The sequence below is a fragment of the Lissotriton helveticus genome, chromosome 10 (assembly GCF_964261635.1).
Source record: "Lissotriton helveticus chromosome 10, aLisHel1.1, whole genome shotgun sequence".
In the NCBI taxonomy this organism is placed as follows: Eukaryota; Metazoa; Chordata; class Amphibia; order Caudata; family Salamandridae; genus Lissotriton; species Lissotriton helveticus.
Genome location: NC_136071.1, coordinates 656,008,572 through 656,033,915, shown reverse-complemented (window position 1 = coordinate 656,033,915; position 25,344 = coordinate 656,008,572). Strand labels below are relative to the sequence as shown.

The following is a 25,344-nucleotide window of genomic DNA, read 5'->3' as shown; positions in this document are numbered from 1 at the left end:
TCCCTTTCTTGGGCTCGTTCTAAGGATTCTCTACTTAATTCTGACCTTCTGATTTCTTTTTCGGTTCTTTTATGAGATTCTTTGCGCCATAACTCGATGGCATCTTTCTGTGACTGTCTGGCTTTCTTTTTCCATAATGCTTCTTCTACTCGCATGATGCACTCGGCATCCCATGTACCCGATACGGGCCATCTATACTTTTCTTCTAACTGTTTGGTATACTCTACCCATAAATCTAGATATAATATGGCACTTATGCCATGCTTCTGATACATAAAATGACCTGGACTGTCCCTAGGCGGGACAGGAACTGCTTCTTCTAACAGACCTTTTCTAGTTTTTAACTGACGTAGTCTGGAAAATAACGGCATGACTGAACTATAATCTAGACACAATACAATACACAATGAACACGATAATTACTCCACATTCATACCACGACATTAAAATACATGAAGAACATTTAAAATAACAGTTCGAACAGAATACATGAATTTTCTCGAGAACAGAACTGACTAGAACAGAAACTAGATGCACTGCTGGAACAGTACGAAACTTACCGGTCTCATAAAGAGACACGTCAGGACCCGCATCCACCAGAGTGGACACTTCGTTTTGGGATCTGTGTACCACCAAACCCCACGGACCAGAGACAATTAGATTGACCCTGTCTAGATACTACCCCAGCAACGGTACTCACCGGGCAGCAAGAACGGAAGGCCTCGGACTGGACTGGACTGCTTCGACGCCGGACGGACGAACTTCGGACTTCTGTTACGGGTGGGCCTCCGGATACCTCGGACCTTGGACTCTCGGCTTGGGCTCTGGTCGGGACTCGCCGCGTTCCTCCACCGCCTCGTCTGGATGCTGGACCGCAACCTCCGTCTCCTCCGTGGGCCTGAGGGATACTTGAAGCAGAAATATCTGCCGGTGCGCAGGATGGTTCCGTCACGACTGCAGAGGATCAGGGGGCTTGCGTGGCTTCTCCGGCGCATGGGGAAAGGGCAAGTCCCTATTCGGGCGCCATTATGTGGTATATAAATAAATAATACCGGATCTAGGTTTTACTGGACATAGCAATAACAGATAGCTCAATAAATAAGAGTCAAAATTCGAGGTAGTAGGAGTTTGCAGGTTTAATACAGCATAAAGGACAGGAACAGGACAACCTGCATAGGAATAGGATGGCAGGGCCCGGCAGCTGCCGGGGCTGGATCTGGGATGAGCACGCTAACTTTAATAACAGTACACAAGCATATATACTAAAACAGTTGCATTACAATACATACGATAGGCGGAGCAGTGGGTGTGGTCAATAGCAGTCGCGAAAGATAAGGGTGAAAGTAGGTGTAACAAGAGGCGTATACATAGACATGTGATGTAAACGTAACGGAATATGTAATAAATGGGGCGGAAACATGGAGGGGGCTACCTAAGGAGCCGGGACCTCTAACCTAATGGTGCGCGCAAACTGACAATGACGTGTTACTAGGAGAAGAGACTGAAGTCTGGAGAGTCAGGGCGACATGTACCTAAACCCTATCTAGTATCTAATGTTTAGAGAACATGTTGATAGAATCCAAAAGTTATCGGGGTAAAGGCTAACAGACTCTAAGACTGGTGCATGCATTATTCTACATGTAGTGCGTGATGAAGAATATTAAATGACCATTAAATGCAATATTTCTCTTATATGGAGACGTAAAGGCTAGACGATGACGGAAACTATTGATGCGATTCAGTAGTTTAGGAATGCAGAGAAGGAGGGCTGGACTGATAACTAGAATCATAACATACTCTTGGCAGACTAGCAGGCAGAGCCAGGCCGAGCCGGGCACTGTGAGGCAGGAAGTAAGTGAAGGGTCAGGAATACAGGTGGGGGCTGTATCGCTCCTCAGCGAGGGTTCAGGAGACAGGAGCTGAATCTGGTGTCCGGGCCCTTTTGAGGCCTAGAAACGGGGACTTTTCAATGAAATAACGTGCACACTGAGAAACATGGCAACGTAACTTTACATAGGCCTGATATTCATAGTATTCACGAGAACTGGAAACTGGCATACTAGAGATGGACACAACTATAATTGCGTCTTTAATCGAACATGGGGGATACACATGCATATTAATCATGCACATATAACATAAGATGGGGAACACGTAGGGGCACAGAACATGGCAAAATTTACTTTTCCACAGACCTCTGAGTCAAACACATTAAATCAAGTGTTCCAAGGCAAACCCTTTACAAATACACTTCTTTACTCTCCATGCAAGATTTTACCATTCAATCTGCAAACTGACAAAGCACATAGGCAGACCCAGAATGAAAAGTCAAGGAAACCTTTATCTCAATTTTCAGAGATACGCCCATTGGATAACATGGCAAATCGCACCTCCACACAAAACATGCTTTTTCCACCACTTCCACAGCTCGGATCCCTTTCAAATTTGGCATCACAGTAGTCCAAGCGATTCCCTAAATCCTCACCAAAAAGCAACCAAATCCCTCCACTGGAACGGGTACGAATTTCCGCTCAAAAACACGCCCCCGCAAACACCAAAAAACGCCAAAATCCCTCAACACCTTGTTAAACAGCATGTTAAAACAAATACTGCCTACTCAGTACAAGATATTAACTCTTTGGCAGCTGAAGCACAATCATTCCCCAATGACTGCAGTACATGGGAAAGTCATGAACTCATTTCTCCACGTTATCACATAACACGTACGCACATCTTCAAAACGTTTTCTCCAAGTACTTGAAAGAGATCCAGCTCTCTCCTGCCTAACGTAATGGCTAGGGACCTGATGATAACATGCTCTGCACAAAACATAACCACATGGCGCTATTCACAAGCCATATTTACAAGAAACTCAACATGTCACAAAAATGACACGCTATTCACAAGCCATATTTACAAGGCGCTATTTACAAGGAACTCCACAGTAAACTTATAGCTCTAACTCTAACTCTAACTAGTTCTTCTGAGAGGACGTGATTCTTTTTCTTTGGCTTTTTCCTCTGCTAGTTTATTTCTCTCTACTTTGTTGAATTCTTTCTCTGATCAGGAGAAGTGTGGCTCAATGGTTAGAGCGGCAGACCCTGATGCAGAGGTCTGGCCCGGGACCAGGGTTCGATTCCCGCCTCGGCGGGTCTTGGGCTCAATTTCCCCGGACCTGATATTTCTCGCCTCGGTGCCTAGTCTAATCATGGGTCCCACTCTGTGACTCTGGGCAATAGCTTGCTTAATCTCCACAACGGCCCCAGCAGCGCTGTGGATGCCTGGCTTCACCTTGGGGGTGCCCAGGAGTGGACATTTCACAGGAAAGCCAGGATGGGTTCCGCAGCGGTATGAATACAGCGCTACGAGGCCTCCGGGTAGAAGTGCGCTATATAAAATACAAACATTTACATTTACATCACCTATGTGACTCTTTGCGCCATAACTCAATAGCGTCTTTCTGAGAGGGTCTTGACTTCTTTTATACATATCATGACCAGGTGTGTCTCTAAGCGGGATATTAACTGACTCCTCTAGTATACCCTTTCTGGTCCCTATCTGACGTAACTTTGAAAACAGTGGCATGTTTGAAATCAATACAATGAAAACACAATACACAAAAATAGACTGAAACAATCAACAACCATTCACACTAAAACAACATAACATTGAAACACTAAAACAGATACCATTACAGAGAGTTAAACATGTACTTGAAAAACAGTTTTGTGCACTGAAAATACAGTACAACCATACCGGTCCCAAAAAATTTGAGACACGTCTTTACCGGGCCCACGTTTAACCGTGGACCCGTCTTGACCGTTTTCACGAAGAACGTGAACCCGTCTTGACCGTTCTCATTTAAAATGAGCCGGTCTTGAAACTTGATGCATTCCCCATAGTGGTACTCACCGGGAAGCAGAACTTGAAACTTGAAGGCCTCGGAAACTTGACTTGACTACGCTTGCGCCTTGGAACAGGTGGACCTCTGGAGACCTCGGACCTTGCTCTCTCACGGGCTGGGCTCTGGTTGAGACGATCCGCGTTCCTCACCGCCTCGCATGGATGCCTGGTCGCAGTCCGTCCTCCTCCTGGGCCTGAGGGAGTAGCGGGAAATCCCGATCACGTGTGCACTTCGAGTCCGTCACGGCTGTAGAAGGGGGCAAAGACTAGACCCACAACTCTGGCGAGTGGGGAAAGGCATATGTCCCTGGTCGGGCGCCAAATTATGTGGTAAATAAAATATTACCCTGGCAGAATTTCTAGGCATTAACAAAGTATCATGCATCAAATGAGAGACAGGATCCGTGGTGTCCAAGTTAAATGGGCTTTATTCCAATAACTCGAGTCAAAGGGAGAATATGTTCCATCACCTCTGAGGTTCAGGAAGAGTCTTCTAACAATTATTTACTGAACATAGTATATATACATTTCTTGTACATAGGCTAAGCAGAGCAAGAAAGAAAATGAGATAAGAACATGTGGGTGTACATGAGGGTGTGTACTTTGATGAGTCATAGGTAGGTGATAGGTAGGTGTCATAGGTGGGTGGGTACTTAGGAGGAGTTTGCATGACCAGCTGGAACTCTGCCCTACTTGTGCAACTTTGAGCATGACGTGCAATTGACGTGTAACTGGGAGGAAGCTGACTTTCAACCTAGTAGAGGAATCTCCATTATGTCAGGGCGACCAGCACGTCTAGTACAACTGATATCTAGAGTCAGGGGATGTATTATTCGAAGCAAAGGTTGTTCGTCACTAAAAGACAGAGAGGGCATATTTATTCGTTGCATGAGCTTTCTATGGGTGCAAGCACTGTAATTTACTTAAATGGAGACAGAATGGCTAGGCCCTATCTCCCTCGGACGGGTTCTGTTTACTTTTCCTCACCGGGCAGGGATGCCACTCTGTACAGCAAACAGATAACTGTTATTCATAATACTGTCTTGGCAGGCTTCTTGCTGACGTGACTGCAGTTTTCAGTGTCAGGAGTCATGAAAACAATATTTCAGAAAGTGGTTTCAGGCTCAACCACAAAAAAGGGTTCAGTACGATATTTATTTAAATGTGCACAATGCATAATGCAAAAACATGGGCCTTCATGTTAGCTTAACGTTTGGGAGACTTGATGACTTGACTTGCAGGACATGTTTGCAGAGGCCTAGTGATTCAGGCCACTACGAGGAAGTGCATGGGTGACATGCACATGACATGTAACATAGGGTACACGTAGGGGACATCTTGGTCAGGCAAAATTTCATTTTCCACAGTCCCTACTGCCTGGAGCGCGACCACGACTCAGGCGTGCCCCCACTGCCGGGTCATGGCTCCGAAAACTTTGCGGGATTGGTCCCAGAAGTGGCTGGAGGCCTGGGAGTTGATCCGCGCAGTTCACGGTCCCGAGGGAGGTCGTGGGACTGGGCTCGGAGTCATCACCATCACTCGAAGCCTTCGCACTCGAAGTCAGGTAAGGCACGAAGCATAAGAAGTCGAAGAAGCGCCCTCTCTCTTCTTCTTCCCCTAGCTGGTCGTGAAATGCGGCTAAGGGGGCAGGTGGCGCTGCCCCTGCGGCTCCGGCAGAGCCTACGCAGTTGCCGAAGGCCTAGCCACCCTTTCCGGGTCCATCGGCGACTCCGGCCCAGCTGCAGGAGTTTTCCAGTATTGAATCTATCATAGATTCACATGCTTGTATCTTCCTCGTCGTCATGGTGAGAGTCTCACGGTTACAGAATGACTATAGCAGTATCATAGAGTAAAACACTGCATAGAAAGTCCCATAGGGGACCATATTATTTGTTGCCAAACCTCCTCATTATTTGGACCAAAACTCAGCCAATCAGCTGCCAGCCCTGACATCACACTCCCCAGCAGAGCCATCATACCTCAGATTTCCAACTGCCTTCGTGTGAAGAGGAGTATCCCTGAGCTCTGCTCAGTTTAGTTCCTGTGAACTTTTCACCTTTCTCAACTGAAAGTTTTCTTTCTACTGGATTGAGGTACTGTGCTATTTCCTTTACCTACAATGGCTGAAAGCTCTAATAGGAGGCTTTTCAGGCCCTGCAGATCCTGTAGAAAACCTAGACTATACTCTGCGTATCCACATAAGGACTGCTCATACTGTCTCCACGTAGTTTAGACCAGAAGTCCAAACAAAAATAAATGACATGCCGTTCGACGGAGAAAATCTGTTTGGTAAGCACATTGATGAAGCCCTTCAAGGCATCAAGGCCGACACTGATACGGCACGGGCACTGGGATCTCTGCAACAAGGAAAGTTTGAGTCCTTTCGAAGGAGAGGGTCGAGAGGACAGTATACTCGGACACCAGCATATCAATCTGGCAGATTTCAGACTTACAATCAACAGGGATATCGCCAGTTCTCAAGTGGTCAGCAGTTTCGTTCCTCAGGTTCCTCGTATCAGCAGCAGACAAAAGGAAAACCATCGGCAAGAGGCAAGTCTCAACAGAATAATAGAAGACCGTGACTTCAGCATTGCGCCCACCACATGTTCAAACTCCAACAACCATTATCTAACTCTATTTTACCAAGCATGGAAGTCCATTACAACGGACAAATAGGTTTTGGACATAATCCATCAGGGCCATACCCTGGAATTTATACAGAAGCCTCCAAATCAGCCTCCTATCCTCTGAAAACAACCGCACCTGTCCGCTCTCAAAATGGAAATTTTATCTCTTACAAAAGGAGGCAATAGAGGAAGTGCCACGTCCTCAACGAGGGAAAGGCTTTTATTCGCATTTCTTTCTTATAAAGAAAAAGCTTACAGAGAAATGGAGACAGGTAATGGACCTGAGAAGTTTGAACAAATTCATCAAAAAGGTTTCTTTTTGCATGTTATCCCTTCAAGAAATATTACTACTTCTTTGCCGAGGGGACTATTTGGCATCCCTGGACCTCTTCGATGCTTATTTTCATATTCTGATCCTCATAAAAACACAGAAAATGTCTTCGTTTCACGGTGGTGGGGCGCCACTACCAATTCAAAGTCTTGCCATTCCGTCTGAAATCAGCCCCAAGGGTTTTTGCGAAGTGAATGGTGCCAGTGGCAGCTCACTTAAGACTTCAATGTCTCCAAGTCGTCCCGTATCTAGACGACTGGCCCATAAAAGGTGCTTCATTTCAGGAAACGCATCAATCTCTGCAGCGTTGCATGGTTCTCTTCAGTCGTCTCGGTTTGAAAGTCAACATGGAGAAGTCGTGTCTTCTTGAACAATACCTCAATGAAATAGATGGCGAAGAACTGCTTGTCCCACTGCTGCGTCATTTCGCCATGCTGTCTAGATAATAGTGTCTAGTAAAAGTGTGCACATTTTTCCACGTTGCTGCTTGGCAAATGTCTGGTAGTGACACTCCTGCAAATAGTGCCATAGAAGTTGCCATTTTTCTGGTGGAATGTGCATGTACTCTGGATTGGAGAGGATTACCGGCTTTGTCATGGCACAGAGAGATAGCCAAAGAAATCCATCTAGAAATACTGGATCTTGAAAGTGCAAACTTTTTTCTTGGACCAGAAAATGCTACAAAAAGCTGGTTTGTTTTTCTGAATGACTTCGTCCTGTCAATGTAGAACGTTAGACACCTTTTGACGTCTAGAGAATGTAGAGATTGTTCCGCAGGCGAAGGATCCTTAAAAAAAGTAGGTAACACCACACGTTTGTTGAGATGAAATATGGATGGAACCTTAGGGATGAATTTAGGATTTGTCCTCAAGACAACCTTGTCAGGACGAAATTGGAGAAAATGTTCAGAAATCGAGAAAGCCTGAATGTTACTTACTCTCAGTCTCAGCACGGACTTGGGACCCGTAGAGGCGGGTCACGGGGCTAGCTAGTGGGTCAGCCACCACCCCCCCTGCAGCCGCTGCATCCAAACCTTCCTAGTCCGGTGTTTCAGGCCCACCAGATGCCAGTGGCTGGCAGGATTTGCCATCACCTCCACCACTGGCGAACCATCACATCGGACAGTTGGGTTCTTCAACTGATCCGAAGGAGCTACTCCCTCCCCAAGTCTACCCCTCCAGCCATGCCACAACAGTACAATCGCATGTCAGGGGATCCCTTGGCATTTCTCCAGCAGGACGTTATGCCCCTCTTGGCCAAAGGGGCCATCGAAAGCGTTCCGATGCCAGAAGTAGATTGTAGTTGTTACTCCCACTACTTCTTAGTTCCAAAGAAGGACAAAGGCCTGCGTCCTATCTTGGACCTTTGGAATGTCAATGGTTTCCTCCGGAAGGAGACGTCCAAGATGCTCACACTTGCTCAGGTCTTGTCTGCCCTCGACCCACAAGACTGGTTGGTAGCGTTAGACCCGCAGGACGCCTATTTCCATATCCCCGTCCTGCGGCCCACCGGCGTTACCTGCGATTCATGGTAGGGCAGGAGCATTTTCAGTTCACCGTGCTCCCCTTCGGCCTTACAAGCTCCCCTCGCGTGTTCACGAAAAAGTGATGCCGGTGGTCGCAGCTCATCTGCACAGATCAGGGGTTTCAGTCTTCCCCTATCTCGACGACTGGTTGTTGAAGGTGGGCATGCCCTAAACAGTCGTCTCCCACCTCCAGACTACGGCCAACCTCCTGCATTTGCTGGGGTTCTCCATCAACGTCCCGAAGTCTCACCTGATTCCCTCTCAGAAGCTCCTCTTCATCGTAGTGGTTCTTGACACGGCACAGTTTTTCGTCTTTCCTCCTTAACATTGTGTCCGGGACATTTGCACGATGATTCCGATCTTTCAGCCCATGTCCTGGGTTTCGGTCAGGTTGGCCTTGAGGCTACTTGGCCTCATGGCCTTCTGCATCCTGCTCACCAACCATGCCAGATTGCATATGCGGGCTCTGCATTGGGACCTGAAGGTCCAGTGGGCGCAGCATATGGGGAACCTGTCATACTACGTCCAGATCTCGGAGGGCACTGCACGACAATTGCAGTGGTGGCTCATGAATCATCATTGGGTCAGCGGCAGATCCCTCTCCCTTCCCTAACCGTAGCCCACAGTGGTGACAGATGCGTCCCTCCTGAGATGGGGCGGCACATGGGAGAGGCGGACATCAGAGGCCTCTGGTCTCCGGCAGATTCCCGGCTCCATATATACCTTCCAGAGCTTCGGGCATCCTTTTTGCACTGATGGCATTCCTTCCCTCTGTCAAGGGGAAGGTGGTGCAGGTGTTCACAAACAACCACACCACCGCCATGTGGTATTGCAACAAACAGGGCGGGGTGGGGTCGTGGACCCTATGTCAGGAGGCTCTACGCCTCTGGACATGGCTGGAACGTCAAGGCATTTCTTTGACGGTTCAACACTTGGCAGGTTCTTTGAACGCCAGGGCGGACTAGTTCCGCCGGTGCATGATGGATCTCGAAAGGCGTCTTTACTCGGAGGTGGTGCAAGTTCTCTTTCGACAGTAGGGAGAGCCTTGGTTAGATCTATTCGCCACCGAAGAGAACGCGCAATGTCAGAAGTCCTGCCCATTTGAATTTCCAAGGCGGCACTCGCTCGGCGACGCTTTTTGTCGCGAGTGGAGCTGCAGTCTATTGTACTCCTTTTTGCCTGTACCACTTCTACCCAGAGTGCTGAAGATCAGGCGCGACCAGGCCCAAGTCATTCTTGTGGCACCGGACTAGGCTCGAAGAGTTTTGTATCCCGAGCTACTCAGTATGAGTGTGGATCCCCCGATCCGACTGCCTCTTCGGGAGGATCTTCTGTCGCAGCAGCAGGGGACGGTCCCCTGCCCGAACCTGTCCAGCCTCCACCTACATGCGTGGAGATTGAGCGGCGACAGTTGATTCCGTTTGACTTAACTCCTGAAGTCTGTGATGTCATTCTGTCAGCCAGGTGTCCCTCCACTAAATCGGTATATGCCTGCAGGTGGAACAAATTTGTAGCATGGTGCACAGCAAAGGCTGTGGATCCCCTTTCTGTCCCTCTTTCAGAAGTACTTTTGTTCCTTCTTCCTTTAGCCCGGCAGGGCTCTGGGCACTATCAAGGGCTACCTTTCTGCAATCTCTGCCTTTCTCAGGCTCCCTGATCAGCCCTCTCTTTTTAAGTCCCCTGTTAAAAGATTACTCAAAGGCATTACTCACCTTTTCCCTCCTATTCAGTTTGTGATGCCACGGTGGGTCTTGAATCTGGTACTTACTTTTTTAATGTGCGCTCGATCCATTTGAGCCACTCCACAACTGTCTTTTTCATTTGTTGACTCTTCTGGTTGCTATCACCTACGCTAGGCATGTGAGTGAGCTCCAGGCTCTTTCTTGTAAGCCTGCGTTTCTGTCAGTCCATCCGGACAAGGTTGTGCTTGGCACTCCTTCCTTCTTGCCAAAAGTGGTCACAGCTTTTCACATTGGGCAGACTATCACCTTGTCCCCTTTCTTTTCGCCTCGGCACCCTTCCAGAGAGGAAGAGAGGCTCCACTGTCAGGACCCAAAATGTGCGCTCTCTTTCTATCTGAACCGCACATGCCAGTTCCGGGTAGATGACCAGAAAGGCCGGGCTGTACACAAGAGGACTATCTCCCACTGGGTCCTCTTGTGTATCAAAGCCTGTTATTCTCTGGTTAAAAAGGAACCTCCGGTGGGGTTGCACGCCTATTCTACCAGGGCAAAAACAGCTACTACTGCATAGGGACTTGGTGTCCCCCTGCAAGACATCTGTCAGGCAGCCTCTTTGGCCTCGCTGCACTCTTTTACCAAGCATTATTGCCTTGACAGTCCAGTCCGTAGAGACGGCTTCTTTGGCCGTTCAGACTCTGCGACTTTCTGGTGTGATCTTTGTTCGCAGACCCGCCACCGGGGTTGGTATTGCTGGGGTTTCTATTCTAAGGTAAGGAATCTATCACTAACATGTCTCTTTCAGATGCACAAGTTACTTACTTGTGTAACGATATATCTGTAAGAGACATTAGTTAGTGATCGATTCCTTTCCGCCCCACCCATCCTCCCCATTCTGCGAACTGATTTCTAAGGTTAAGGTCATTCTTTTCAGGGCCCTAGTTTCAATGCACCAGTGGTCAGTATCTTGCATGGCTGTTCGTTCCTGGCGCCGAAATTTGTGTACAGAACTGACGTCAGCATGCGTGGGCGTGTCTATGTAGCTCCAGCTATGTCATCTCGGCGACTACGACGCCAGCAACGTACGTGGAGCCGTACGACGACGCCTACCGACGCGCAGGGGTACTGCTGACTACAAAACTTAATGGATCCAGTCTGACGCCTGGGGATATTCCAAGTTAAGGAATCTATCACTAACTAATGTCTTACAGATATATTGTTACACAAGTAAAGTAAGTAACGTTTGCATTTGGACTATGATACCGCTGTTTCAGCCTCTATCCCGGATTTTGGTGATAATGACCATGAGGCTCATGGCCTCCTGCATCCTGCTTATGGATCATACCAGATGGCATATGCTGGCTCTTTAGTGGGACCTGAAGTACCAGTGGGCACAGCATCAGGGAAATCTTTCTGACTACGTCCAGATGTCGGAGGGAACTGCGCAACAACTGCAATGGTGGTTAACAAACCTGGATTGGGTCAGAGGCAGATCCCGCTCCCTTCCCCAAACAGGATTCACGGTGGTGACCGATGTATCACTCCTGGGATGAGGTGGCCACTTGGGAGAGGCAGAGATCAGAAGAGTCTGCTCTCCGGCGGAGTCTGGGCTCCATATCAACCTGTTGAAACTTTGAGCCATTCGCTTAGCACTGAAGGCATTCCTTCCTTCCTCCCTCTAGGGCAAGGTAGTGCAGGTGTTCACAGACCACACCACTACCATGTGGTACTGCAACAAACTGGATGGGGTTGTGTACTTTGTCAGGAGGCTCTTCGCCTTGGACATGGCTGGAACATCAGGGGATGACCCAGGTGGTTCAACGCCTGGCAGGTTCTCGGAACCGCCAGGGTGGACAAACTCAGCCATCGGTGCCTGGTGGATCTCGGGTTGTGTCTTCACTCCAATGTGGTGCAAGGTCTCTTTCAACAGTGGGGAGAGCCTTCGGTAGATCGGTTTGTCACCGAATAATAAGTGCAGTGTCATCAGTTTTGCGCTTTGGAGTGTCTAAGGCGGCACTCATTCGGTGATGCTTTTCGTTATGAGTGGAGTCGCAGCCTCCTGTATGCCTTTTAGCCTGTACCACTTATGCCCCTAGTGCTGAAGCTCGAGCGCGACCTGGCCCAAGTCATTCTTATTGCACAGGACTATTCTCTAAGAGACTGGTAACCCGAGCTCCTGAGCATGGCTAAAGATCCTTCGATCAAACTGTTCTTATGGAGGATCTTCTGTCGCAGCAGCAGGGGACGGTCCTCCACTCGACCCTGTCCAGCCTCCACCGTTGACAGCTTTTGACCTGCCTCCCGACGTCTGTAATGTCATCTTGGCAGCCAGGCGTTCATCCACTAAAACAATATATGCCTGTCGATGGAACAAGCTTGTGGCATGGTGCACAGCAAAGGCTGTGGATCCCCTCTCTGCTCCTCTTTCTGAAGTTCTTTTGTTCCTGCTCTGGGCACTCTTAAGGGCTACTTGGCAGCCATTTCTGTTTTTTTTCCGGCTCCCAGATCAGCCCTCTTTGTTCAAGTCCCCTATTGTAAGTAGGTCCTTTAAAGGCATTATTCTTCTCTTTCCTCCATTTCCTTTCCTAATGCCTCAGTGGGACTTGAACCTTGTCTCGACTTACCTTATGTGGGCTCCCTTTGAGTTTCTTCACACCTGTCCTCTTAGGCTACTCACCCTGAAGACTGACTTTCTTGTAGCCATCACCTCTGGTCACTGAGTGAGTGAGCTTCAGGCTTTCTTCTAAGCCCCCTTTCTACTCGGTCCATCTGGACAAATTGGTGCTTCGAATGAGACTCTCTTTCCTACCTAAAGTTGTCCCTCCTTTTCACATCGGACAGACAATTACTCTGCTCACCTTTTTCTCGCCTCTGCACCCTTCCAAGGAGGAGGAGAGACTCCAGTGTCTGGACCCGAAACATGCACTGTCGTTTTACCTTAATCGCCCGAAGGATTTTCGTGTGGACTATCAACTTTTCTTTGGCTGTGTTGGTGCCAAGAAAGGTTGGGCTGTGCAAAAGCGTACCATCTTTCTGTGAGCCGTCCTTTGTATCAAGATTTGTTGCGCGTCAGCTAAAAAGGAACATCCAGTGGGGTTGCGAGCTCATTCCACTAGAGCTGTGGCAGCAACCACAGCTTTGTCTCGTGGATTCCTAATCATTGACATCTGCCAGGCAGCCACGTGGGGTTCTTTGCACATGTTCACCAGACAATACTGACTGGATAGTCTAGTCCAGAGGGACGGCTACTTTGCCTGTTCTGTCCTCCAGGACTTTTTGGTTTGACCTTTGTTTGCAGTCCCTCCTCGGGGGATGATATTGCTGGGGTATCTATTCTGAGGTAAGGAACCTATAATAACTAATAGTCTCTTTCAGATGAACAAGTTACTTACCTTCGGTAACGATGTATCTTTAAGAGACCTATATTAGTTATGGATTCCTTACCGTCCCACCCATCCTCCCAGCTCTGCCAACTGACCTCAAGGGATAGGGACTCCCTTGCAGGGCCCTAGTGTGGCGCACCAGTGGTCAGTGTCTTTCATGGCTCTCAGCTTCTGGCGTGAAAAGTTGTGTCAGAACTGATGTTCGCGCGCAGGGGCGGCGTCTAAGTAGATACTGCAACATCATCCCGGCAACCACGATGCTGACAACGGATGCGGAGTCGACCGACGCCACCTACCGATGCGCAGGGGTACTGCTAAGAGAAAAAATGTACGGATCCAGTCTGACCCCTGGGGGTAATTCTAAGGTAAGGAATCTACAACTAATATATGTCCCTTACCGATACATGGTTACCATAGGTAAGTAACTTGTTCTTTTGAGCTTGTCCAGTGTCTCTCCTCCCGGGGTCCAGAGATTTGGTCTCTTTTATCAAGGCCCATGCCTCCCTCAGGGGTTTGAAAGAAGACCGATTTCCCAAAGTAGTTCATTTTGAGCTTGGAGGGGAAAAGCAGCATATACTGGATTTGAAGGACCCCCGAGTTTCGCTTTAAATGAGTCAAAGTTCTCCGCCTTTGTTGCACTTTGCTGCTAGAGTCCGGAAATTATCTTCAAATTTACATATCTAACCTCTCCCTTTTGGCCAATTTCACAGAGGATCATGTCTCTGTCCTTGAAGGTAAGGAGTTTTGCAATGATAGGTCTTTGCGCGGCTGCAGGAGGTGGTTTGGCACTCAGTCCGTGCTCTCCATTAGGAAGCAGGTAGAGAAATGTTCTGCCGAGATGATATCTCTGAGCTAGGTCATCAGGAATACTATTGTGTTTGCCCCTTCTTGTCCTTCCGGGAATCCCATCAAGCATTCGCCACATGTCTGCGGTTGCGTTGCACATTTTTTTCATCCCTTTCTGGAGGACTTTCACTGGGTCTTCAACCTCTGAGACTCGAGTATCTGCCTCCGTCACTCTTTTGGAGACTTTGCATAGGTCATGTTATGTTATTAAAATCTATACAGTGCACGAATTCCAAAAGGTGTTTTAGGGCTAATAGTCCGGAAGCAAGCTAGTGCACTACTCATTAAATAGCCTGGTCTTAAAGGCTTTTCGAAAGGATGTTAAGAATGGAAGATTTCTGATGGAGAATGGGAGGGTGTTCCAGAGTTTTGTAGCTCCCACAGTGAAGCTTCTGCCGGGCCAAATAGCCTTGCAGAATCTCTGAGAGAGCATTAGTTTTGCACCTTCATACCTAAGACATCTGTTTGGGGAGTACCAATTTAATGATAGTCTCAAAAACTGAGGACCGGTACTGTGAAGTGCTGTGTATGTCACACATGGCCTTGAACTTAATGCCACACTTGACTGGGAGCCAATGCAGTCTCCGAAGATGCTTGCCTATTGATTGAAACGTAGGGATCCCCAGCAGGAGCCTTGCGGCTGCATTCTGGATTATCTTCAATCTATTTAGCTGCTTCTCGGGCATTCCCTTCCAGGACTTCTCTGGAGTTTTGTACAGCTTGGAGGAGAACTACTGCTCTGATGAGGACTGCGTCTGCTCTGCCGATAAAACTTGCGGTGGCAGTGGTTTTGTGTATCGGTCCATTTTCCCTTGCTTCGAGTTTTTGCACTCTTTATTGGCCATCATTCTGGATAGCTCTACCCCGTGCTCCCTCTCCTACCCCCCGATGTTTACCTCTTGAGGCTGGGACACCATGCAATTTCGTTTCTGGTTTATCTAGCTGGGACTCACTAGGACTCTTTGAACCCTGCCATTTTGCGTTCTTCAGTAATGGGGAAGGGGGGGGGGGGAAGCTGTGTGAGATGGGGAGTGTAAGGCATAAGTCATCTATCGGGGGCCCTTCCTTCTGGCGTGTTACCTCTCAAAATTGGTCTGCAGGAGTTTAGTTAGGTGCCTAGGCATTATGTCACCTCTCTAAATCTGTGTATCTTGTGGCCTCCACTGGGTCCTGACCTCCTTCACTTTTCCATTGCCTCTCTCCTTTCATCTGTCTTCTGGGTATTTCTACTCCTTTCTCCCCTTCCAGGCACCACTTCTGGCCCTCAGTGTGATGGTGATGATGTATGCTGGTTATGTCTACCAATTGCTCCCTTGTGTCTGATTTTTAAATGCTGCTTCTCTCCTCTATAGGGCCTCTGTATGGATTTGCGCCATTCATGCTTTGGCAGTCCTGATTTCTTCCCTTCGTCTCTGCTCCGTATTCCTCCTAGTGAGTATTGTTATCCTAGCGTCTTGTGGTTGACGCTCCTGTACGCAGCGGATGGGGGATAAGGGGGCCTCACCAGGCACTGTCCTCTCCTGTTGCCTTCTCTGGGGTGATGTTTTATCCTTGTCCATTGCTCTGATCCTGAACTGCCCTCCATCTCCCCGGTCTCACTTTCTCAAGCGGGACGTTGCTCTGCTATTCCGGCAGGTCTGTATTTCAGGCTCTTCGAGGCTACCTTACCTTGAATCACGCTGGGGGAATAGTCTTATAGGGGGCCTCCGCTGCCCACAGCTTATGGCGGGTCCGACCCATCACCGGGGGCTGCAACCCTGGGATTCTCCTACCGTCTCCCCTGTGCCACCAACTGTATCTCTGTTTCTGGGGAGAGGAGGAGATGAGTCCTCTCCACCCTCTGATCTATTGTGGTGTCTGGGGGCCTCCTCACTCTGGCCGGAGCGGCACCCTGGTTGTCCCCCGCACGGTCGCACCCTGGAGCCGCCACCAGTCTCTCCCATATCAGGCTCTCACCCAGTGGAGACTCAGTTCAATTGTCCCAGAGGGAGGTCCTACTCACCTGATCTGTCTTCCAGATTCTCTTCCTGCTAAAATGAGTTTGCTCGTGTTTGGTTGCGGCCACTCCTGTCCCTTTTTCCGGTGGGGGAGTTGTGGCCCTGCATTGTGTTCCTGGACGACATTTTACCCCGGACTCCAACCGTGCTGTGTTGTCTAGAAGGGGCGGTGGGAGGGTGTTCCCAGTGTTTCCCCCAGTCAGCGGCGCTGTCCGGATGTTTTGCAGGCACTCCGAGGACTCACCTATTCCTTCCTGTGATCGGGTGAGTCTCAGGCGCTGTGGCCCGCCATTTTTGAACCGTTTCTGCGATGTTTTCACTTGCCCTTCATCACCGTAAGTTCGAGCCTCGGCATGCTGTGTCTGATTATGGTGTGGTGCTGTGTGGTTCTTTCACTTTTGGGGACTCTTCAAGACCAGTTTTGTTTCGGTAATCTGCAGGATTAAGCCCGGATGAATAGCTCCGGTTGGAGCTCCTAGCATCTTATTCGGCAAACGGTCGGGCAAAGCCCCCCTCTACTTTTGTAATGTTATTTCAAACTTTTGGTGTGGGATTTTTTTTGCTCCCCTTTCTTCCGTTCTGATATTAGGGTTCTGGAAAACAAAACTAAACTGACGTCATGGGCCCAGGAGATTCCTTTCATATGGCAGTTTCATCACTTCCATTTGGTGCCTCTCATAAAAGCAGCGGATGCTGCAATTGCTCCACAAAGCATTGGTGGTGTTACAAAAGTTTCTGAATCCAACTTAAGAACTGAGAATTTGGAGTGACTTTAGGATAGAACCTGGCAAGAGTGAAGATACTTTTAGACCGACATACTATGCCTAGGCCATTAGGACCCCCCCCCCCCCCTTTTCATCCTAAGCTGTGCTGAGTTAGTGGACAGCTCATGACCGAGTTAGTGAAGCAAAGAGAGGCATGCACAGCATACAAGTGTTCATTGGTAATTATATTCATTGATGTCTTTACCAGTTCATGGATATAAGAGGCATACAAAGCTTCAGAATATTGTTGAGAAACTGAGCCCTTGATTAAAAGTCAAGTATAATTCCGGATTTATTTGCACATGTGCTAAAGATAATTATGAAAAGACCAAATGTGCTTATTTTAGAGAAAGCTTAGAGATTTAATAGAAGTTTGCACACAATTTCGTTAGGGAGCCTTTTAGAGAGGGGAAAGAAATTGAACTCAAAAGTAGGTGAAGATCTTTGCTGGAGCAAATTGCCAACCTTCTATTGATAAAACTTTCCAAACTCCAGACAGTACAGTAAATACAATCTCCTACACAATTATATTCTTATTGTACCTTGGCATGTTTTAACCTATTGTTTAGTATGTGTATTTCATGCATGCATGTATTTTTTTTACTGATAGTTTGCAGTGTTAACGTTTTCTAACTATAGGATCTTACCCTAATCTACTTATGAAATTGCACCGTAGTCTTTGCTTATTCAGGTTTTGTTTTCCTATTTTTTTCTAAAGATTCCTCTAGTCCAACAACATTGCAAAACAAGCATATGGAAAATGGAGTTGTCAGTGACTCTTCAGGGAAACACATATTCAGGTATGCCTATGTATCTCTCTCGGTCTTTTAATATATATATTTATATATGTGTGTGTGTATATGTATATGAGTAACTATACAATCTGAAAGAGACACGTTAGTATTAGATTCCTTACCTTAGAATATCCCCAGGCGTCAGACTGGATCCGGAAATTTTTGCGTAGCAGTACCCTTGCGCGTCGGTAGGCGTCGTCTGCAGCTCCGCGTCCGTCGTCTGCGCCGTGATGACGTCGTCGGAGTACTTAGACGCCGCCTCCGCGTGCTGACGTCAGTTCTTCTTTTTTCCGCGCCAGCAAGCGCAGATCTGGAAAAAGCAGTAACCCTAGTCATTTTTTGACTAACTTTTTTGATCACTTTTGATTGTTTCTCGAAGTCTTTCGACTCCAAACGGTGCCGTAGGGATGCCCGGCTTTAAGCACTGCGATGATTGCGACCGCCTGATGTCGGTCAGGGATCCTCACCGCGTGTATTTATCTTGTCTCGGCGTCGACCACGACGACAAGGCCTGCTCCGACTGCCTGGCCCTCTCTTCGAAAGCCAGGCGGGAGCGGTCCCGCAGGCGACTCGAACTCCGGCAGTCGGTCCCGCGCCGCGAGAGGTCCCGATCCCATGGGAGGTCGAGGGACAGGTCACGGGCTCGGAGCCACCACAGCTCCGAGAGTATGCCGCACTCCTCCGGGTCGAAGTCGTCGTCGGGTAAGAGGCACGAGAAGTCCAAGCGGCGTCATCGCTCTTCGGACTCGCCCCGATGCTCGCGCGATGCGGCCGGGGTTCGGGTGACATCACCCACGCGGCTCGGTCGGAGTCGCGGGCGCCGCGTACAGCTCCACACCCTCCGGTCCCTGAGCTAAACGCAACGCAGAAGGAGATCGAGCGCTTCTTCATGGCCATGAGGAACCTCTCTCCTCTGACGTGCTCCGCGGCGCCTTCGGGCCCAGCGGACCCGTCTGGGGCCTCTAGCGGGTCGGGGGCTTCGACGCCGTCGGGTGCTTCGGCCCCGCCGACGCCTTCGGGCCCGGCGCCGCTAGGCCCCACTCTCCTGACGCCGCTGGCGCCATCAGGCCCGACGCCGCAGGGTTCAGCGGCCCCGGCGCAGTCGGCGCCTTCGGGCCCAGCGCCGCGGGACGCCGCTGGCCCTCCTTCGGGATCTGGTTCGTCGCCGGTGGACCTTACGACCTCCCCGGCGTCGGACCCTCAGGTGTCGCCTCCGGCGGCGCGGTCCCCGGTTCCACCTTCGTTCCTGTTCAGACGTCGGTTCGGCCCCGATGGGCGCCGCTCCAGACGTCGTTTGTTGACTTTCACTTTTATGAACAGGTCCCATTAGTTGAGAACCCTGAGTTTCAGGAGATGGGTGATGAAGAGGACTGGGAGGGGTCTGAGGACCCTCTGACCAGGGAGTATCAGTCTCATGAGGACTGGGCAGGAGACCTTGGGGAGGCCAGTGGTCTGGACACCTCTCCAGACACTGCTTTTGTCTCCCCTCCTACCGTGGCTTCGGAGGAGGGGGCAACATATAGTGTGGTGTTGATGAGGGCTGCCAAGGCCTTGGGCCTTAAGCTCCCCGTCGCGGCCGTGAGGACTACCCTCCTCACTGAGGTCCTTAAACCGCAGTCAAGCTCGGCCGAGCCTCTGCTGCCTTTTAATGAGGCCTTGACCGACGTTCTTCTGGGCACTTGGTCCAAGCCCGCTACGGGTTCGCCCGTAGATAGGAACGTGGCCAGACGCCACCGCCCAGCCCCGGGCGACCCATGTTTTCTGTCCACCCACCCTACCCCCGAGAGCCTGGTTATCCAGGCCTCTAATTCCCAGACCGCGTTCCCGTCGGCTCCGCCGGACAGGGAATCCAAGAGGTATGAGCAGTATGGTAAAAAGATCTTCTCATCCCTTAGTCTGGGCCTGCGGTCTTCTAACACCGCGTGCCTCTTGGGCCGTTACACCCACTCTCTGTGGGATACGGTCGCGGAAGTGCTGCCAGAGTGTCCGTTGGAGGTACAGGCCAAACTCGGCCAAGCCCTTGTGGAGGGCCGGGATGCAGCCAAGTATTCCATCCGGTGTGGACTGGATACCACCGACTCGCTAGGTAGAGCGATGGCAACGACGGTGGCGGTCAGACGCCAGGCCTGGCTGAGGTCCGCCAACTTTTCGGCAGATGTCCAGAACACACTCATGGACATGCCGTTCGATGGCCGTCGCCTCTTTGGCGACAAAGCAGACCATGCGCTTGAGCGCTTTAAGGACTCCAGGACTCCAGGGCTACGGCCAAGTCCTTGGGTCTCTCGGCCCCGCGCCAGCAATCGGCTGCTTTTCACTCCTTTCGTGGCCACGGAAGGGGTGCACCCACACGTGCCACTAGCCACGCTCCGCAGGGCAATACCCAGCGCGGTGTTGGCCGTGGGAACCGCCGTCCGGGCGGTAGGGGTCAACGGCGAGGTCAGTCCACACCTTCCCCCGCAGCATCCGCCTCAAAACCCTCCTAGTCCGTGCTTTCAGGCCCATGTGACGCCAGTAGGGGGCAGGGTTCGCCATCACCACCTCCACTGGCGCACTGTCACTTCGGACAGGTGGGTGCTGCAGATCGTCCGAAGGGGCTACTCCCTCCCCTTCGAGGCGACTCCTCCAGCCATGCCACCGCAGAACCACCGTGTATCGGGGGATCACTTGCGACTTCTGCAGGAGGAAGTTACGGCCCTCTTGGCCAAGGGGGCCATCGAGCGCGTTCCTGGACCAGAAGTAGGGTGTGGTTGCTACTCCCACTACTTTCTGGTACCCAAGAAGGGCAAGGGGGGCCTCCGCCCTATCTTGGATCTGCGGAACGTCAAAGGCTTCCTCCGAAAGGAGAAGTTCAAGATGCTGACACTGGCTCAGGTCTTAGCTGCCCTGGACCCAGGAGACTGGATGGTAGCGTTGGACTTGCAGGACGCTTATTTCCACATCCCCGTCCTGCCGGCCCACCGGCGCTACCTGCGGTTCACGGTTGGCCACGAGCACTTTCAGTTTACCGTGCTCCCCTTCGGCCTTACCAGTGCCCCACGGGTGTTCACAAAGGTGATGGCGGTGGTCGCAGCTCATCTGCGCAGGTTAGGGGTTTCAGTCTTCCCCTACCTCGACGACTGGTTGTTGAAGGCGGGCTCGCCCCAGACAGTCGTCAGCCACCTCCAGACTACGGCAGATCTCCTGCACCAGCTGGGGTTCTCCATCAATGTGCCAAAGTCACACCTGTGCCCCTCTCAGAAGCTCCTCTTCATCGGAGCGGTTCTGGACTCGGCGCAGTTTCGGGTTTATCCACCCGAACAGCGGGTCCGGGATATTCAGGCTGTGATTCCCATCTTTCAGCCGTTATCCCGGGTCTTGGTCGGGTTGACGCTGCGGCTTCTGGGGCTGATGGCCTCCTGCATCCTTCTGGTGCATCACGCCCGAAGCGGGCTCTGCAGTGGGACCTGAAGTTTCAGTGGGCCCAGCATCAGGGCAACCTGTCCGACCACGTCCTGATCTCGGAGGGCACTGCGAGACAGCAGCAGTGGTGGCTCACGGACCGCGATTGGGTCAGCGGCAGATCCCTCTCCCTTCCCCAACCGGAGCACGTAGTTGTGACGACGCGTCCCTCCAGGGCTGGGGAGGCCACATGGGAGAGGCGGAGATCAGATGCCTCTGGTCTCCGGCGGAGGCCCGGCTCCACATCAACCTGTTGGAGTTACGGGCGATTCGTCTAGCACTGAAGGCATTCCTCCCCTCTGTCCGGGGGAGTGTAGTGCAGGTGTTCACGGACAACACCACCGCCATGTGGTACTGCAACAAACAGGGCGGGGTGGGGTCGTGGACCCTTTGCCAGGAGGCTCTGCACCTTTGGCAATGGCTGGAACGCCAGGGCGTGACCCTGGTGGCTCAACTCCTGGCAGGTTCACTAAACGCCAGGGCGGACGAGCTCAGCCGTCGGTGCATGATGGATCACAAATGGCGTCTGAGCTCGGACGTGGCGCAAGGCCTCTTTCAGCAATGGGGAGAGCCTTGGTTAGATCTATTCGCCACCGAAGAGAACGCGCAATGTCATCTGTTCTGCGCGTTCGAATTTCCAAGGCGGCACTCACTCGGAGACGCTTTTCGTCGCGAGTGGAGTTGCGGTCTGTTGTAAGCCTTTCCGCCTATACCACTTCTGCCCAGAGTGCTGAAGAAGATCAAGCGCGACCGGGCCCAAGTCATCCTTGTGGCTCCGGACTGGGCGAGAAGGTACTGGTTTTCAGAGCTACTCAGTATGTCAGTCGATCCCCCGGTTCGTCTACCTCTTCAGGAGGACCTTCTGTCGCAGCAGCAGGGGACGGTCCTCCACCAGAACCTGTCCAGTCTCCACCTCCATGCTTGCAGATTGAGCGGCGACAGTTGAGGCCATTTGACTTGCCTCCTGAAGTCTGTAACGTCATTCTGGCAGCCAGGCGTCCCTCCACAAAGTCGGAATACGCCTGCAGGTGGAACAGATTTGTGGCATGGTGCACAGCAAAGGCTGTGGATCCTCTTGCTGCCCCTCTTTCTGAGGTTCTTCTCTTCCTTCTTTCTCTTGCCCAGCAGGGCTCTGCTCTGGGCACTATCAAGGGCTACCTTTCTGCCCTTTCAGCCTTTCTCAGGCTACCTGATCAACCTTCTTTGTTCAAGTCCCCTATTGTAAATAGATTTCTTAAGGGCATCTCACACACGTTTCCTCCTGTTCCGTTTGTGATGCCTCAGTGGGACTTGAACCTGGTTCTTACGTTTCTGATGTGCGCTCCCTTTGAGCCACTTCATAACTGTCCTCTTCGCCTTCTGACTTTGAAGACTGCTTTCCTGGTTGCCATCACCTCTGCCAGAAGAGACAGTGAGCTCCAGGCCCTTTCTTGTACTCCACCTTTTCTTTCTGTCCATCCGGACAAAGTGGTGATGCGTACCAAACCTTCTTTCCTGCCCAAGGTTGTCACGGCCTTCCACATCGGGCAGTCTATCACCTTGCCTACCTTCTTTCCGCCACGCATCCCTCTAAAGAGGAGGAGCGGCTCCACCGTCTGGACCCAAAACGTGCGCTCTCATTTTACTTGGACCGCACACGCCAGTACCGGGTGGATGACCAACTCTTTGTTGGTTACGTGGGCGCTAAGAAGGGGAAAGCGGTGCACTAGAGGACCATTTCCCGGTGGATCATCTTGTGTATCCAGGCATGCTACTCCTTGGCTAGAAAGGAGCCCCTGCTGGATTGCGGGCTCATTCTACCCGAGCCACGGCGACTACCACTGCCTTGGGCAGGGGTGTGCCCTTACAATACATCTGTCAGGCAGCTACGTGGGCATCGCTGCACACGTTTGCAAGACACTACTGCCTGGACAGCCAAGTCCGGAGGGATGGCTTCTTTGGCCGTTCCGTCCTCCAGGATTTTCTGGTGTGATTATTGGTTCGCAGACCCACCACCGGGGTTGGTATTGCTGGGGTATCTATTCTAAGGTAAGGAATCTAATACTAACGTGTCTCTTTCAGATGCACAAGTTACTACTTGTGTAACAATATATCTGTAAGAGACATTAGTTAGTATTGGATTCCTTACCGGCCCACCCATCCTCCCCGTTCTGCGAACCGATATCTAGGGTTAGGGTTATCCCCTTTCAGGGCCCTAGTTTCAATGGCATCAGTGTTGGTTTTTAACATGGCTCTGCGTTTCTGGCGTGGAAAAGCTGTGTCTAAGAACTGACGTCAGCACGCGGAGGCGGCGTCTAAGTACTCCGACGACGTCATCACGGCGCCGACGACGGACGCGGAGCCGCAGACGACGCCTACAGACGCGCAAGGGTACTGCTACGCAAAAATTTCCGGATCAAGTCTGACACCTGGGGATATTCTAAGGTAAGGAATCTAATACTAACTAATGTCTCTTACAGATATATCGTTACACAAGTAGTAACTTGTGCAATAAGCACATATTCCTCCATTTATTGCTACAGTACCAAGACATTGAAAGGCGCATTACTGCTTTTCAGAATGCAAGTTAGACAGGGAAACCACTGTTCTAATAGTCACAAGGTCCCCAAGATGGTATTTGTTTTATACAAACTTTTTATATGTGTGTAAAAAAAATGTTATATATATATATATATATATATATATATATATATATATATATATATATATATATATATATATATATATATATATATATATATATATATATATATATATATTCACTGAAAAAACCATAGGTTATAGACCATATATAGTTAGGAATTAGCATTTAAAAAACCTTATTTTACTCACATAAAACCATTGAAATTCCATATATAGTTAGTTGCACTAACTATATATCGCGCACCCGCAATCCACTGCTGATGATGTCACATATTACATCATTCATGACATGATCAGTGACATCACTGATGACATCTCAAATGACATCACTGATGACATCACTGATGACATCATCCAATGACTGTGTGTTTCTGTAAAGTTTAAATATGTTTTACATATTGAAGAATGAGTAGATGTATAAGTGTCTGGACGAAGGATTTAGTAGGTGCATGACTGAATGTGTGAGTGATTAAATGTGTCTCACTGAGTGCATGGGTTAGTGACTAAACTGTCTTAATTTGTGCATCATTATGTCTGTTGTTCTGTAAACTGCTGCATGTGTTGATCAGTAGCTATATGATTAACTATATGGGTTATTGATTGATTGTCCAAGTATTTGTATGGGAGACTGAGTGTGTGTGTGGCTGGCTGGGAGGTGTGTGACTCTCTGCAGATCAATGTGTACTTGTATCAATGATTGTATAAGAAAGTAAGTATGTGTTAGTATATGTTTGAAAATGTAAGGTGCTCTATGTTTAACTGTATAGACAAGAAAATGGAAGTGTGATTGATTCTTTACAGGACTGACTAGGTGTGTGAGTAACTCCATGGATGAGTGGCAGAGTGTGAGTGTCTGTATAGGTGTATGAGTGCATATGATAGTGTTGTAAAGATGAGTGATTGTATGTATGAATGATTGTATGGGTGAATGAGTGAATGTGTGTGTAGACGTAGGAATCAGTGAGTGCGTATGTAGTAACTAGTATTGGTGTGTCAATGGTTTCAAAAATTATACTCTGTATTTAACACTGGGTGAAACAGAGGTTATATTAAAATGTGAGGAGATGCATTGTATTGTCACATGAATGATATCATCAGTGATGTGGTCATTGATGTCAAATGAGATGTCATCAGTGATGTCATCAGTGATGTCATCAGTGATGTCATTTGAGATGTCATCAGTGATGTCATCAGTGATGTCACTGACCATGTCATGAATGATGTAATATGTGACATCAGCAGTGGATTGCGGGTGCGCGATATATAGTTAGTGCAACTAACTATATATGGAATTTCAATGGTTTTGTGTGAGTAAAATAAGGTTTTTTAAATGCTAATTCCTAACTATATATGGTCTATAACCTATGGTTTTTTCAGTGAATTTTCAAGGTTTTGTAAATGCTAATTACTAACT

General features: G+C 49.6%; 1 protein-coding gene across 2 annotated transcripts in view; it reads left to right on the top strand.

The window, feature by feature from the left end:
- The window catches only part of LOC144784432 (multidrug resistance-associated protein 1-like), a 1,651,426-nt gene that overhangs the window by 1,100,464 nt on the left and 525,618 nt on the right, over nucleotides 1–25,344 (top strand). For both annotated transcript variants that reach the window (XM_078663183.1, XM_078663184.1), the window contains one exon: nucleotides 17,774–17,855. In XM_078663183.1, coding sequence (XP_078519309.1) covers nucleotides 17,774–17,855 — 82 coding nt within the window. The remainder of the gene's footprint in view (nucleotides 1–17,773; nucleotides 17,856–25,344) is intronic.